The sequence below is a fragment of the Eptatretus burgeri genome, chromosome 2 (assembly GCF_056783735.1).
Source record: "Eptatretus burgeri isolate ZD-2024b chromosome 2, Ebu_testis_v1, whole genome shotgun sequence".
In the NCBI taxonomy this organism is placed as follows: Eukaryota; Metazoa; Chordata; class Myxini; order Myxiniformes; family Myxinidae; genus Eptatretus; species Eptatretus burgeri.
Genome location: NC_140962.1, coordinates 64,271,650 through 64,287,240, shown reverse-complemented (window position 1 = coordinate 64,287,240; position 15,591 = coordinate 64,271,650). Strand labels below are relative to the sequence as shown.

General features: G+C 44.7%; 1 protein-coding gene across 3 annotated transcripts in view; it reads left to right on the top strand.

Annotated features, from left to right (window-relative positions):
* Positions 1-752: 752 nt before the first annotated feature.
* LOC147032187 (uncharacterized) overlaps positions 753-15,591 on the top strand; it is a 34,526-nt gene continuing 19,687 nt past the window's right edge. Inside the window, exons 1-5 of one of the 3 annotated variants that reach the window (XM_085869557.1) lie at positions 788-5,909; positions 6,065-6,237; positions 8,613-8,720; positions 9,648-9,741; positions 10,017-10,066. In XM_085869557.1, coding sequence (XP_085725683.1) covers positions 5,831-5,909; positions 6,065-6,237; positions 8,613-8,720; positions 9,648-9,741; positions 10,017-10,066 — 504 coding nt within the window. In that variant the 5' untranslated portion in view covers positions 788-5,830. Of the gene's footprint in view, positions 6,273-8,612; positions 8,721-9,647; positions 9,742-10,016; positions 10,067-15,591 lie in introns of all 3 variants that reach the window. The other 2 variants (XM_085869558.1, XM_085869556.1) reach the window with 2 other exon arrangements.

Genomic DNA, 15,591 nt, shown 5'->3' with positions numbered 1-15,591 from the left:
CAGCGCTTCACAGCACTGATAACATTGTGTTGCCTTCTGCCATCTAGACTAACGTAGCAGTGATGCATCTCTTGTCAGAATCACAAAACTTTGCCCTCAGTGGTGGGAATAACTAATGTGAGGACTGTTTTGTTTTATTCGAATATCTTTACCTGTTTTGAAGAAAAAGTCCAGGAGGCATTACTTTTCAACATTTCCTTCCATTGGTGTACATGCCAAGCAATGAAGAATATTATATTTGAGAAAACACACACACACACACACACACACACACACAATTCTTCATAACCTGTTGAACTTATAAACACATTTTTCCTGTGCAGTGTTTGTGTTGGTATTACTTTTGCTGATCCTTTCAAATGAGTCCCAAATTCCTCGTGGACCCCAGCATGACCCAATTGTACCCTTGTAGTAATATGAGCAAAGCATACAAGAATGATTTATGTTCGATCTCACCAAAACCCTATCTATCTCACCAGTGACACTGACTTTACAACGTTGCTGAAATTTTCTGTATTTGGAGGTTGATGAAATTTCCTGAAGCTTTAAGACTGTCGAGAGAGGGGGAGGGGGGGGGAAAGAGGACACACTGAGGAAGCCGAAGTCAAGGTGATTGCAGCAGCCACCACATTTTTATTTTTTTTGTATACCTTGTCGAGGCTCGTGTGACAGCTGACACACAACGCACAGCAAGGGGGGGGGGGCATGAGATGAGGGGCAGGAGTGGGAAGGACAAAACAGTGGGGAACAGAGACATTAGGAGATCTGTGGAAGGGAGAGGGATGGGGTGGGGAACATGGGGAATACAAGATGGACATTACAGGGACTTTCAGGAAGGAAAGCAGGGAATTTGAAGGAGGTGGGCTTGGGTGGATTATTGGAGGGAGAAAAGATCGAGGATTTGGATGGGGGATGATAAGAGGTGGTGATGAACAGCTGTTTTGAAGGCCTGGAGGGAAGAATGGGATTGAATAGAGTGAGGGAGTTTATTCCAAAGGTGGGAAAAAAATAGGAATGAAAGAGTGAAGGTGAGCAGTGATTCGTGATTTTAGTAGTTTTACCAGAAGGGGGTTGTTTGCGGACCTTGAGCGCCCTGTGGAAATGTGGTGGGGACAAATCGCAGAGAAAGCAGGGGTTGGGGGGGGGGTGAGGCTGAAGAGACGGTAGAAGACAAAGACCACCGACCTGCCTGCGGTGAGAGAGCGTGAGAGGCCCAAAGACTCAGCCTCATTGCGGGAAATGCCAATGATCCGAAATGCCTTGGTTTCCACGGCGTGAAGCCGAGAAAGGTGGGAGGCAGGATCACCAGCCCAGAGGGGAGAGCAGTACTACATCAGGCTGCAGACAAAAGCTTTGTAAGTGATCAGGAGCTCAGGTGGGCCGAGGAAGGACTTCGCACGATGGAGGATTCCCAGTCGGCGACTGGCTTTGGAGGCGAGGTTTGAAATGTGGCTTTCCCAGGAAAGGTCATGGCAGATAGTGAGACCCAGAAGCTTGAAAGAAAGGACTTCTTCCAGAGGATTGTTGAGAAAGTGGATGGGGGGGGGGGGTTCTAAACGGTCCTTTCGAAGAGACATAGTGAGAGTGTGAGATTTGTCTGGATTGAAAGACATGTTCCACGTGTTGGACCAGTTTGTGATTTTAACCAGATCTGCAGAGAGTGAAGAAGAAGCTGCTGCTTGCTGGTCTGAGGGATGACCGATGGTACGACAGAGGGTGGAGTCATCAGCAAAGAGATATAGAGGATTTTCCAGAGTCGGAGAGATCATTGATGAAAACCAGAAAAAGAACAGGGCCCAGAACGCTACCTTGAGGAACTCCAGCCTGGACAGGAAGGGGGGATGAAAGAACTCCATTTCGGGCCACATGTTGTCTGCGAGCCATCAGTGGAGATGGCCTGGGATACCATATGAAGAGTTTGGTGAGCAGGGCAGGGTACCAGACCGTGTCGAAAGCACGTGATATGTCCAGGGATACGGCTCGGATTTCATGTCTGGCATTGAGTTCCTCCATCCATTGTTGGGAGAGCAGAAGCAGCATATCCAGCGTAGAGTGACCTGGTCTGAAACCAAATTGATGATCGGAAATCAAGCCATTGGAGAAGAGGATGGATTTAATGTCTGAAGCGATGATGTTGGGCATATAGGTGAGTGGCACTTCATGGGATGTAAACTGGGAGAGATTGTGCTCCACAACTGGCTGGACCGATATCAGATCCGTGCTCTGCATGCACGAGACGTCTTTCCTGCCACTCGGCATTTCTGGATAATTTGAGCTAAACTTCACCAAATTCACTTGACCTCACTGTCTGTTTATCATTCGAGCCGTACAACTGCAACCTGAATTTTACGGCCAAGAATTAGGGGAAAAGAGCAGAGCTCATTTGGTTTAATGTGTTGTCCACTTTTTGTGTTATCTGTGTGAAGTTATTGCTTCGGTTTATAATTATACATCATGAAGGATTATAAAACATGTTCTGTTGGGATAAAAACTTGTGCGATTCTGTTCAGCAATTGGTGTGTGAGTACCCAAGACTTAAGAACGGGCATTTGATTGATTGAGCTGCATCCTATTTATTAAATAATTTGTAGCATGTGCATAGTTTTAATGTAGTAGATCATACTTTTGTTATGAGAACGGCACTTGGTAAGGCCGATACCTCTGCCAGGCTGAACAGTTTACGTTTTGTATCCCACTGATGAACCGGATCTGGATCTGGACCATAACTGAAATCTGATTAGCTTGTTCTCATCACCGAACCAACTCATCCACCCAAGTTTTGTCATAATCCATCCACAACATTTTGAGACTTCCTGCTCATAGACAGCCAAACGCACAAACAAAAAAATTAATTCTCTTATCCGGATCTTCAGTAAAATGAAATCATTTTTGTCACTCACCCAACCTGTCGACCAAGTTTCGGCCCAATCTGTCCATAACTTTTGAGATGTCCTGCTCACAGATGGGCAGACAAACAAACAAACACAGTGGTGAAAACAAAACCTCCATCCACCTTTGGTGGCAGACGTAACTAGTCAGGGCTACAGCACTGACCATGGCAAGATAAATCTAACCACTGCCTTTTTTTTTTTTTCCTCCTTAATCCAAGGTTCGAAGCTCATGTTGGAGCAAAATGGCAAAAATGAACTCGTTTATGGATTACTGAAGGGTAGGGTAGGTGGTCATGCACAAGGAGGGATAACACGAAAATGAATAACAATGGCTCGGATCTGCAGGTGTCGATGAGACTGCTGGGTAAGAAACTTCTTCATTATGGTGGAGCAGAAGTGTACATGTGGCACGGAGCATTCTGTAATGGGGAAAAGAGTGGGACCAGGCAGGGATGGATTTGGAACCTTGGCTTTTTGAGTGAAGATTAGGTTCAAGAACTCTAATTTTAACTTTTTGTCTCGGACAGATCCCTCCCCCCCCCCATAAACATGAATATGATCTGGGCGGTGGGGAGATAGGGGAGGAATGGGAATGTTGATCAGCGACAGGCCTGATTAGCTGTCAGAAGGTTTTGGAGGATTGTGAGAGACTGGTGATGTTGCTGTGCAGGTGAGCCTGACGCTAGGCCCTGCCTCTTCATTGAACCCACACAGCTTGGAACTAGTGTCCATCTTACATGAGATGAATGAAGGTTTGTTTCTTGCAATGGCCTCACCACATACATCGGTGTCCCAAGGGTCAAGATGATGGATTATTTAGTTACAACAATAGTAAATGTTCGGATGTGATGTTGAACCAGTCTTGATGGGAGAGAGCAGATTTTAGGCCAGGCCCATCAGCTTTAGCAAATTTTCATCCAAGTCTGTGCCTTAGGGGTTCTCTGGTGATTACAAAGGAGATGCCCATTTTTACCTCTGCCACCGAAACTGGATGGAGATTATTTTCACACCCCTCTGTTTGGCTGTCTCTGAGCAGGATATCAAAAAGTTATGGATGGATTTTTGTGGAATGACTTGGCTGCTCTGCCATGGACTGAAATATGTGAAGCAGCACCACACCAGCTGGCATGGTGGCAATTAAGATCTCAATAAATTAGTAAGGCCAAACAGGGGTGAGTTTGTCAGAGGAGAGCAGTGTCATTGTTTCCGAAGAGAGCTGACTGTATGGAGTCATCAGAGTTAGGGTGACCACACAAATAAACAATATGTTATTAGAGATACTGGGAGCCAAATGTACTCCATAGGGTTGGGGTGAATTGTGAGGGGCAGGTGTTGTCGGAAAGGAAGGAATAAACGTACACAGGGACACCACCACCTGTGCATGATGCACCTGTGCAGCCCTTTCAGAGTGGAGGTGATAACCAGGGAGATTACAGAAGAGTCTGGGACATCTTGTGAAAGAAATGTTTGTAAAATATACAATCTCTGGGTTAGCTGCAACAGGCTGGACGGACAAATCTGTGAAATTAGATTCTGACTTTCAATGGCTCCATCATCTCAGCAATACTCCAGTATCAAGATTCTGCAGGCCATCATCGACGAGATTATTAACCGAACCAGCTCCATCAGCACTGATGATGAGAACACATTGGGAACTCTGCATCAAGTTGTTCAATTCACGACCCCATAAAGACCTCAGCACCATGTACAAGGTTTAGGTTAAGAGTATGATGGAATAGTCACCATTCTTCTGTTTTTTTTCTGGATGAGTTAATATGCAGCACAAGCCGGTAGGGTAGTATCATGAGCTGAGGGCACGGCTGTGCCGCTGATGCAATGCCCTCTGCTGGTCAGGAATTTGGAATTTGTTCATGGTGCCGGTGATAGCTCACCTACTCTTCGCGAAGGATATCATGGGATCTTTAATGTCTACAACTAATGTCGGCAGATGGGATATCCGTTTAACATCCATCTGGGTGACGGCGGCACACATTGATAAATTACCCTGCCTGTGAAACACTGGGGTGACAGTTTATAGCTGGGTCGGTATGTGTACTGTGTATAAATCACATTGCAGATACATACCCAGCCTAACAACCTGGACCATCGCAACTATCAGGGACGCCTCTTCACGGTGGTTGTATCCCCCAATGCAAGTCTGCGGTGAAATTTTCCCTATTCTTCCCTGCTGCCTGGATTCGTCAGTGCAGCGCGGTCACAGTCAGAGTGCCGATCGGTCCCCATGGACCAGCCATTTCCCTCTTGTCTCTGTCTCTCTCCAACTCCATTGTGGCCCTGACTTCGTGAAGGTGGGGGTACACCATCCTGTATGTGGGGGATCTCTGGATCGTTGCTGAAAGATCGAATTGGCTGTCTCCATGCCACGGGCTTGTTCGAGAGAACTGTCCTTGGCCATCCATCAACTTCCTACACCATCACTCACTCCCAGGAATGCTCCCAATCATGCTGGGAGCCATACCACTTCCAAGCTCAAACGTTCACCCAGCTTCCTACTGCTGAACTACCCAAATCTGGTTGACCCATACTTTTTATATGAAGTTGGTGCTGATTGTACCCTCGACACATGAACCTTAAATCTATATGCGTTGATACAAAGGTAAACTTGTATTTCTGTAAGGGATAGCGGGTGGTAATTGAAGCTCGGTATGTGAATTATTCAGTGTTTCTGAATCTTTAATGCATGCAGGGATGGGATGTTTGGCTGAACGTTTTTATAAATGACTCGAGTTTAGAGGAATAGGCATTGATGGAATCCATTGGGAAGAATACTTTATTATGAAACCACTTGCGATACGTATAGTGACTTTATTGTCGAAAGTGAGCTCTTGCTCAGTGCGTTCACTGAGTGACGAAACTTATCAAGACAAAGACCCCATCTGAGCTTTATTAAAGGCACGAGTGAAAGCAAAGGACACTTCATGGACCATTCGTCTTTGCCCAAAATATTTATCGGTTTTACAGATCAAGATGAAAACCAGCATCAAAAGGAGAACTTGGGTATGTAAAATTCAGGGCACCAGCTGCCATGATTGTTCTGCGGTATTAAAATGAATGGAGTTCAATGAATGTGATCGGAAGAATGAAGCAAATGTCTTTTTTTTAAAGGTTTATTTTGTGGCACTGGTACTCATAAAATGTTATCATCAACTTAGCCCTGAGCAAGACGACGATGCTGGGCAGCGGGAGTACGTACAAGTACGCTTGCAAGATTACCGGTGTGGTGCCTGCATCAAAAGTAATCAAAGGTCTGAGCGGATCGACTCTGAGACTGGAACACCGTGGGTTGGGACCTCGAGGTGTCAAGGCCCTGGCAATCTCATTGCTGGTATTTGTGATACGTGCCGGTGGCCTATACCCAAGGTTTGCTTTTCAGTGCCTTTAGAAAGTATATCCACAGCCCTCAACGTTTTCACATTTTGTTGTGTTGCAGGCTGAATTGAAATTGGATAAAATTTCTTTTTAAATTTTTTTTTTTGTCACAGATCCATAAAAATACCCCATAATAACAGTGAAAAAATGTTTTTAGAAATTTTTACAAATTGATGGAAAACAGCTCGAATGAGCTGAGATCCTCGTCCTCTTAATGATGACGTAATAAAAACGAATATGACATTGTAATGTATCAGGTTTGCGATAAATTATCCGTGCTAATGCCCGGCTTGATTCCCGCAAACAAAATTCAAACAGCTTGCCTAGTTTCGGAGATAATGGTATAGGCGATTTCCATTCGCGGCGATATTATGACGTCAACTTTTTTTCTAGGAAGAATTTCCAAAATCAGAGATGGTTACTGCCTGCGCGTGGGCTTTCTGCATATACATGGCAAGTTTCACGAAGATCCGATGAAAACTCTGGGTTGTGAAACAAAAAATGTCAAAAAGTAGGAATGACGTCATAAAAATTGATGTGACGTCATAGTGATGTATCATATGTGCGGTAATTAATCTGCTAATGCCCTATTCAATTCTCCCAAACAGAATTCAAAAAGCTTGCCATTTCGGAGATAAATTTTTAGGCGATTTCCATTAGCGGAGATATTTTGACGTCATAACTTTTTTTTCTAGGAGGAATTTTCAAAATCGGAGATAGTTACTGTCTGCGCGGGGTATTTTTTACATATATATGCCAAGTTTCAGGAAGTTTTGATGAAAACTGTACGCTGTGAAACAAAAAAGTCCACAAGAACAACAACGTGAGTAAGACTTAGAGATCCTCCACGAGGATCTAAAAAATGAAAAGCTGAAAAGTGTTGCGTTAACAAGTATTAAACCCCCTGAATCAATACTTCGTCGAAGCGCCTTTGGCAGCGATTACAGGTTCGAGTCTTCTTGGGAATGTCTATCAGCTTTGCACATCTGGATTTGAGGATTTTCTCCCATTCTTCCTTGCAGATTTGCTCAAGCTCTGTCAAGTTGGATGGGGAGTGTTGGTGAACAGCAATCTTCAAGTCTTTCCACAAATTCTCAATATGATTCAAGTCTGGGCTTTGGCTGGACCACCCAAGAACTTTCACGTTCTTGTTCTGAAGCCATTCCAGTATTGCTTTGGCTGTATGTTTGTCCTATTGGAACATAACTATTTGATGCAGGCAAAGGTGTTTTGCACTCTGAAGCAGGTTCTTCTCAAGGATTTGTCCGTATTTGGCTCCATTCATTGTTCCTTCTATCCTTACAAGTCTTCCAACCCCTGCCGCTGAAAAGCATCCCCTTAGCATGATGCTGCCACTGCCGTGCTTTAGGGTAGGGATGGTGTGTTGGACGAGTGATGAGCTGTGCTCGGTTTCCATCAGACATAGTGCTTTGCATTCAGACCAACGAGTTCAATTTTCATCTTTTCCCTCATGCCCTCAGTCTTTCACGTGCCGTTTTGCAAACTCCAGGCATGCTGTCATGTGCCTTTTTCTCAGGAGTGGCTTCTGTCTGGCCACTCTCCCATAAAGCCCAACTGCAGAGATTGTTGTCCTTCTGGCAGGTTCTCCCATCTCAGCCAAGGAACTCTGTAGTTCTGTCAGAGTGGTCACTGGGTTCTTGGTCACCTCCTTGACCAAGATTCTTGTTGCCCGGTTGCTCAGTTTGGTCAGACGGCCAGCTCGAGGAAGAGTCTGGGTAGTTCCATATTCTTTCCGTTTCCTCATGATTGAGCTCACTGTGCTCTTGGGAACTTTTAACCCTCAAGGAATTGTTTTATACCCGTCCCCAGATCTATAGCTCCTCACAATTGTATCTTGGAGTTTTACGGACAGTTCCTTGGACTTCATTGTAGAGTTGACATACACCGTCAACCGTGGGACCTTTTATAGAAAGGGGCGTTTCTTTCTAAATCATGTCGATGAATTAACTTGGCCACAGGTGGACTCCAATCAAGTTGTTGAGACATCTCGAGGATGATCAAACAAGATTGGATGCACCTGAGCTCAATTTGGAGTGTAATAGCAAAGGGGTTGAATACTTCAGCTTTTTATTTTTTAATTAATTTGTGAGAATTTCTCAAACAAAAATTCCACTGTCATGATGGGGAATTTTTTGTGTAGATCAGTGAATTTAAAAAAAAAAAATTGAATTAGTTTTAAATTTAGACTGTAACACAAAATGTGAATAAAGTTGAGATGTGTCAATACTTTCTCAAGGCATTGTACATCGATCACCCTAGCTTTGAATTTATTTGGACATTGGTGACCCCCCCCCCCCCCCTTGTGTGCAGAGTAACACGCATGTAACTTTTTTAAACCTCGAAGATAACTGGCTTACTGCTGAAGGAGGTCGACACATTGCTGACCTACTGTCTGAGAACTATTTCATCAAACATGTCGTGAGTTGGAACCAAATGTTTAACCGTCGTTATTTGACCTGTATAGACAATGGATTGTCTTTTGTATAAAGGTAAAAGTGCGCTTTCAAACCTCAATCCAAGTGTGGCGTGAAAGCATCAACCGAAGTTTCTTGCAGTCGTCCTCTGTATAATATTGCCCAACTTCACTCAGGCTTAAACGGACGTAAGAAAGTTATTTGAATTTTCGGAATATGTGGAGCGGAGGTCAGTGTTTCGGTCTATAGTGCCATCTGAATTTGAGACCGCGGAAGTAAAGATCATTTCACTATCTGGGATAATGACCACTTAATTTCGAGCAGTTATTTCCTTCGTGAGTGTTTTAGAATAAGAGTAAAGTAATTAAATGTGATATTTGATATGTGTCGCTCATGTAACAGGTAGAGATGTCTAACCTACCCTCATGTCTGTGTCTAGAAATGCTCATTCCCATGAGCCTATGTTTTATGTTCTTTCCTTTGTGAAATCTGTCTTCAATGTGTCTCTTAGTGCTGACAATGCCTCGAGGCGCCAAGTTTAGGCAGCTAATAAAAGGCGGGCACAGCAAGAATCGGGGCGGAGAACTTGTTGGACATGACAAGGTTACAGAGATTTGAGCTCGTAGAGCAGAAGCCATGCCCCATCCAGTTTATGCCACATGCCATCCAGCTGACGTCTTACCCACTCTGCCCAGGTGGTTGATAAAACGTATTGGACAAATTGTCCACAAACACAAACCGATACTTGCCCTGATGGTCCATTATGCATCTTGTTTTGAATCGTGTGGACAAAAGATAATCCAAGTTACATGTTTAAAAAGCGTGTTGGGATGAAAGTGTCTGGCCCTTGAACATCCAGAGAAACAAAGCAATATCAATTCCCAACTGGTGGTTTTCATTCACTGTTATTCTTTTTGTTTCTTACTTGCAGAATCTTTCCAACAACCACTTGGAGTCTGGAGGAGCTGAGGCCTTGGGAAGAATGTTGTCCAACAACAGTGCTTTGGAGAAGGTCCAACTGTCAGGTATGGATGGTCCATTGAGATCGTTAAACCCTTTGGCATGGGTAATTAGCTGAAATTTGTCACCACTTGATAACATCTTCATTATCTTTGCAGTGCTGTAAATAATTTATGACTAACTGGTAATTTCTCAGATCAATATACTGTTGGACTCCTCGGGTGTTGGAATAGTCGACTAATCCCACAAGTAACGCATCCTGAGATTTTTCTTCCTTTGAATCATGTTCCTATCATCATGTATTGTACTCGTTTCATTGTGATGAATGCTTCCTTTGTAGGAAACCATTTTAAGGATGAAGATGCAATGAACTTGTCTCAGGGATTGATGGTAAGTGTGAGTCATTTTCCACCCGACTCTTGTGTTTCATTGTCTGATGGGAAGTTTTAACTCGTGTACCGCTTTGACGTCCTGTGTGCTCACACTTAAGTGTATCGATGGTGTGCACAAAACTTTATGAGTTTCTGTATCATATAAACTCGTGGTTCTCAAAGTGGTCCCTACTGCCCCGCAGTGGGCGCTGGGAACTTTCAGGGGGGCGCTCTAGACTCCACGAGTGGTAGGGGGATGCTGGCAATGATTTGGGACACTGGCGATTTAGAGGAGCAGCGGCGATTCGGAGTGCTCATTGGGCTTCCTGCAGTCTGAAAAGGTTACCCGGCACCATTCTGCAAATTGGCCGTACAATGCCCGTTGCGGTCCTCCTCCGTGGCGCCGTCCAGAGAGAAATTAAAGACAGGCAATGGGACAGGTCGGCCTTTTTGTAAATAATGAACACATTTTAAAATGTATTTATTCTGAAAATCATTAAGTTCTTCAAGCATATTACAGACTTGTTCACCAACAATGCAAGTCAGTGTTTTTTTTTTTTAATACACACATGGTGTGAATACCATATGCATGTGTTATGATCCGGCAGCGCAATTCCCAGCGAGGTGCGAGTACTGAGGCGGCATGGCATTGTGTTTTAGGCGTGGCATTGTGTTTTGTGTTTTAGGTGCGGCATTGTGTTGTAGGCGCGGCATTGTGTTTTAGGCGCGGCATTGTGTTGTAGGCGCGGCATTGTGTTTTAGGCGCGGCATTGTGTTTTAGGCGCGGCATTGTGTTTTAGGCGCGGCATTGTGTTTTAGGCGCGGCATTGTGTTTTAGGCGCGGCATTGTGTTTTAGGCGCGGCATTGTGTTTTAGGCGCGGCATTGTGTTTTAGGTGGGGCATAGTGTTTTAGGCGCGGCATTGTGTTGTAGGCGCGGCATTGTGTTTTAGGCGCGGCATTGTGTTTTGTGTTTTAGGCGCGGCATTGTGTTTTAGGCGCGGCATTGTGTTGTAGGCGCGGCGTTGTGTTGTAGGCGCGGCGTTGTGTTTTAGGCGCGGCGTTGTGTTTTAGGCGCGGCGTTGTGTTTTAGGCGCGGCGTTGTGTTTTAGGCGCGGCGTTGTGTTTTAGGCGCGGCGTTGTGTTTTAGGCGCGGCGTTGTGTTTTAGGCGCGGCGTTGTGTTTTAGGCGCGGCGTTGTGTTTTAGGCGCGGCGTTGTGTTTTAGGCGCGGCGTTGTGTTTTAGGCGCGGCGTTGTGTTTTAGGCGCGGCGTTGTGTTTTAGGCGCGGCGTTGTGTTTTAGGCGCGGCGTTGTGTTGTAGGCGCGCGCTGTTGCAGCTACCGTTGGAAATGTGAAGAAAATTTTTTTTGATGCGCAGGGTGAAAATAAATGCGCGCGCTGACCAGAGACCGGAAATATATAATTATTGTTTGGCCTTATCACTGGTGTTAGTCTTTCGACATCTTTGCGTATTGATTTTGATGTTCAAAAAAGCTTCACGTCTGGTCGGCTTCAAGATGTCGGCCTCAAAGAAAAAGTGTCTTCGGCATTCCGTTGAATACATAGACTTTGGATTCATTCCATCCCTGACGAACACGGAGTTACCGATGTGTTTGTTGTGTGGTATCACGCTGTCCAATGAAGCAATGAAACCATCTCGACTGAGCGAGCACCTGAGTAAAAAGCACAATGATAAGGCTCGCGCAGAGGTCAGCTATTTCCAATCGCTGAAAGAGAAATTTGAGAAGCGATCCACGGTAACGACGATGTTCAAAGCCAGCCAAAAGCTCGTGGATAAAGGACTGGAAGCGTCGTATAAGCGGTCATTGCTCATCGCCAGATCTGGAAAACCGTATTCAATCGGCGAACAGTTGATCAAACCAGCTTTGGGGAAGTGATAAAAACTGTTATGGGCCAGGATCCGTATCCAGTTCCCTCGTCGATTGCGCTCAGCAATGATTCCGTGGCCATGCGGATTGATGAAATGTCATCAGATGTAGAAGATAAGCTGTGTTGTGAGCTGAGAAGCACGCACTTCGCTGTCCAGCTGGATGAGTCCACTTTGCGTGACGGTGAAGCTCTGTTACTCTGCTACGTTCGCTTCATCCGTGATCAGGAAATGGTGGAAGAATTGTTTGCCCGCTCTCTCCAGACCGATACGAAGGGTTCTTCCATCTTCCAAACGTTGGAGAAGTACTTTACTGATGAGAACATACCGATTGAGAACATTCTCGCTTGCGCGACGGACGGGGCACCAGCGATGGTTGGCCGCCAGCGTGGTTTTATTGCGCTACTGAAGAACCAGGTACCGTCCGTGGTTCGCCATTCACTGTGTTGTGCACTGCCAGCATTTTGTAGCAAAAGCTCTCAGCACCATACTTCATACATCACTCCAAATAGTAATCAAAGCAGTGAATAAAATCAAGGTGTTGTCTCTGCATGATCGGCTGTTTCGTCAGCTTTGCCAGGAGAATGATGAACCATTCGAGAGGCTCTTGTTACATACCGAAGTTTGATGGTTGTCCAAAAGCACTTGTTTGACCCGTTTCCATGCCCTCTTCTCAACAGTGGTCGAGTTTCTGTCGGAAATTGACACAGAGTTATCGGAGAAAGTGAATGTGATTGAGCATGATGTGGCTTACCTCGCGGACATATTCCGTATACTGAATGATGTCAACAAACAACTCGAGGGTGACCATATGACGCTGATTGAAGCAAAGAAAGTGATCGGCGCGTTCGTAACCAAGGCGACTCTGCACAGGGAAACCATCGGCCGCACAGATATGTTCCACTTTCCCCGGTTGGCAAAGGAAACAGCTGTTTCTGATGAAGAGCTGCTCGTTTATTGCAATCACCTTGAGAAGATTCGTGGAGATATGGAGCAGCGTTTCAGAGACATGCTAGAACCGTCGGTGCCAGCACGGGTGATCAACCCATTCAAATGTGACATTCGAGATGTGAAGCGCGAATTACAGGAAGAAAATATCAACTTGTGGAATGATGATGAGGTGAAGGCAAGATTCTCGCAGCATGAATACGGCAAATTCTGGATTCTGGAGCGGGGCGAATACCCCGCAATGTGGACAGAGGCAGAACTGCTGCTCGTTGAAAGAGGGTTCAGCGCCGTGATGGTGCCGCTGACCAAGTATCGAAACCGCCTTGACATTACCAAGAGGGGCGATCTGCGTCTCTATCTCACTGAGATGGAGCCAGACGTTCGTAATCTCGCAGCGAGTCCCCAGGCCCACCCTTCACACTAACGGTATTTGGGCTTGTGATAACAGATTCCCAGTTTGCCTCACCTGGACCTGCTCTGCTGAAACATTGTAGGTAGTGCAAAATAAAGTAGAAAAGTAAAGTACTGTAAAAGTAAAGCAAAATATTATTCAGAAAATATTTGGCTTCTGTTATTTTTGCTTCCTATCGACATAAATTCGGACTATCCTATTGCCCAATGGGTGTCCGACCACAAACGATAGGACAAGGGGGCATTGGGCCGGTCCAAGAGGGCAGAAGGGGGCGGTAGTCAAAAAAAAAGTTTGAGAACCACTGATATAAGCCAAAGGGTATTGTCGTATCACTTGTAGTTCTAAATATATTAATAACCAAAGTTGTCCGGGTCTTTTTGGAACACTGTATTTCCTTACTCTACTTTGCCTTTAATGTACAGTTGTAAATTTCAAATCCTGATAAGTTTTGTAAAAAGGCAAAATGAACCGAAAGAGAATGGAGAGTTTGCAAAAAAAAAATTCCCTTTGCCAACAAATCGACAAAGCAGATAAAACTTACACGTGGAAAATTTACGGAGATATCTGGTTTGTGTTTTTCTAACTTATTTTATGATCATCGGTCAGGGTCTGAAAAGCAATGATGTCATCGGAACATTTTCTTCCCTTCGATCCTGGAAAACCTGTCTCACTCTGTCGCTCGAGAAGGATTGTTAAACAATACCATCAATCTTTTCCATGATTAGCCACTAGGAGAAGTTCGCTCTTCTAAACTCGCAGACCTCCACTGGCCTGACCGTGCAACAAAGCTACTAGCTTCCAAAGGATGGGGCGTCGTCCGTCATTCCAAGTCATTATTGGAAATTAATAGAAATACGCACATCCTACAACATTATTATTAACTCTAACCAAGATCAAACTGGCACTCGATGAGGTTTTGACCCAGTGTGAGTAATCTGGGCTGGCATAATGGAGTGGTGAGACACGAGCTCATTGCTATTGCAAAAACGTAACAAAGTTCTTTCAGTAGTGCCCGTGAAACGGGACATCACCCGTTGTCTCCCACTGCCCAACGCAGTGGTAAAAACAGCACATAGAGTACAAGTACGGTCTCTCGGTCCATCTGCTTACAGCCTTGGCTTTATATTCTGGTACTTGAACATTCCTCTCTCATCCAAATACATCAAGCTCCGGCTTTGACTCAAATATTCTCCAACTCTGGTCAGCTGCAGTGCTTTTCAAGCATGATTTTTGCATTGCTGCACACGTTTTTATTTATTATTATTATTATTTTAAAAAAAAGTAGCTGACTTATAGTGGGACAGCTCCATTTCGCACCACCAAATCCAGTTGCAACCTGTCCCACACAAGCGTGGTTTCTTTGGGCTCGGTCCTCAGAACTTTCCAGACCTTAACATCGCTCGTCCCCATCCCTTCCCTCTCCCACACAACACCCGACTTGTGACTAACATCGTCGGATTGTCCTTGGTGGAGTGAGATGCCTCCTGTGTGTCTCCTCGTCAGGTTTTAAATGAGATTCAGCTGATTTTTCTCCAACAAATGTTTCGCTGGCTGCTTGAATGGCACTCCATTGGAATCTTGATTACTTTCCATTCACTGCACATTGGGATCCAGACAGAAGGCGACAAAGACTGCACAAAAGTATCCAATGAACTTATCCAGCAAACGAATGAAGAAAATTTGGCAAAGTGAAATCTATATGTCTACATGCTACGTGCAAAGTCAATAAATCAGATCACACACACAATATCCAACTCCCTTTGGGCTTAAAAATACAAATCGCGCTTCACATCACTTTGGTAATGGCCACTGGTGTTGGAGGGACAATCTCAACCTGTTGCATCACTGGCAAAAAGTGACAATTTCATATCTGTTGATGTGAGTTCAGTTGTATAACTTATATTATTGAAAACTTTTGCATTTCGAGATTATTTTAAAATCATTGTCGTCGGTGCATTTGGGCTGGCAGAAACGATCTAGACTCTAGAGCAGGGGTCTCCAACCTTTTTGGGCGGAGGGCCACAAAACCAAAGTGGTGAGGGGCGGAGGGCCGCACCCCAAAAAAGGATGCTAAATTTCGAAAAAAAAATCTATAATTAATATGTGGAAATTTAAACAAAAATTAGTGCTGAATATATTTTTCTTGCCAACGAATATGATAAATGAATAATGGTGTTAAAAACACACGTGTCTAATATGAATCAAAATCATAATAGAAATTACAGAACGCTTTCATTATTGACCCTGACAAATTGGCAGTATCGCGGGCCACATAAATCTGTCTAAGGGGCCGCATG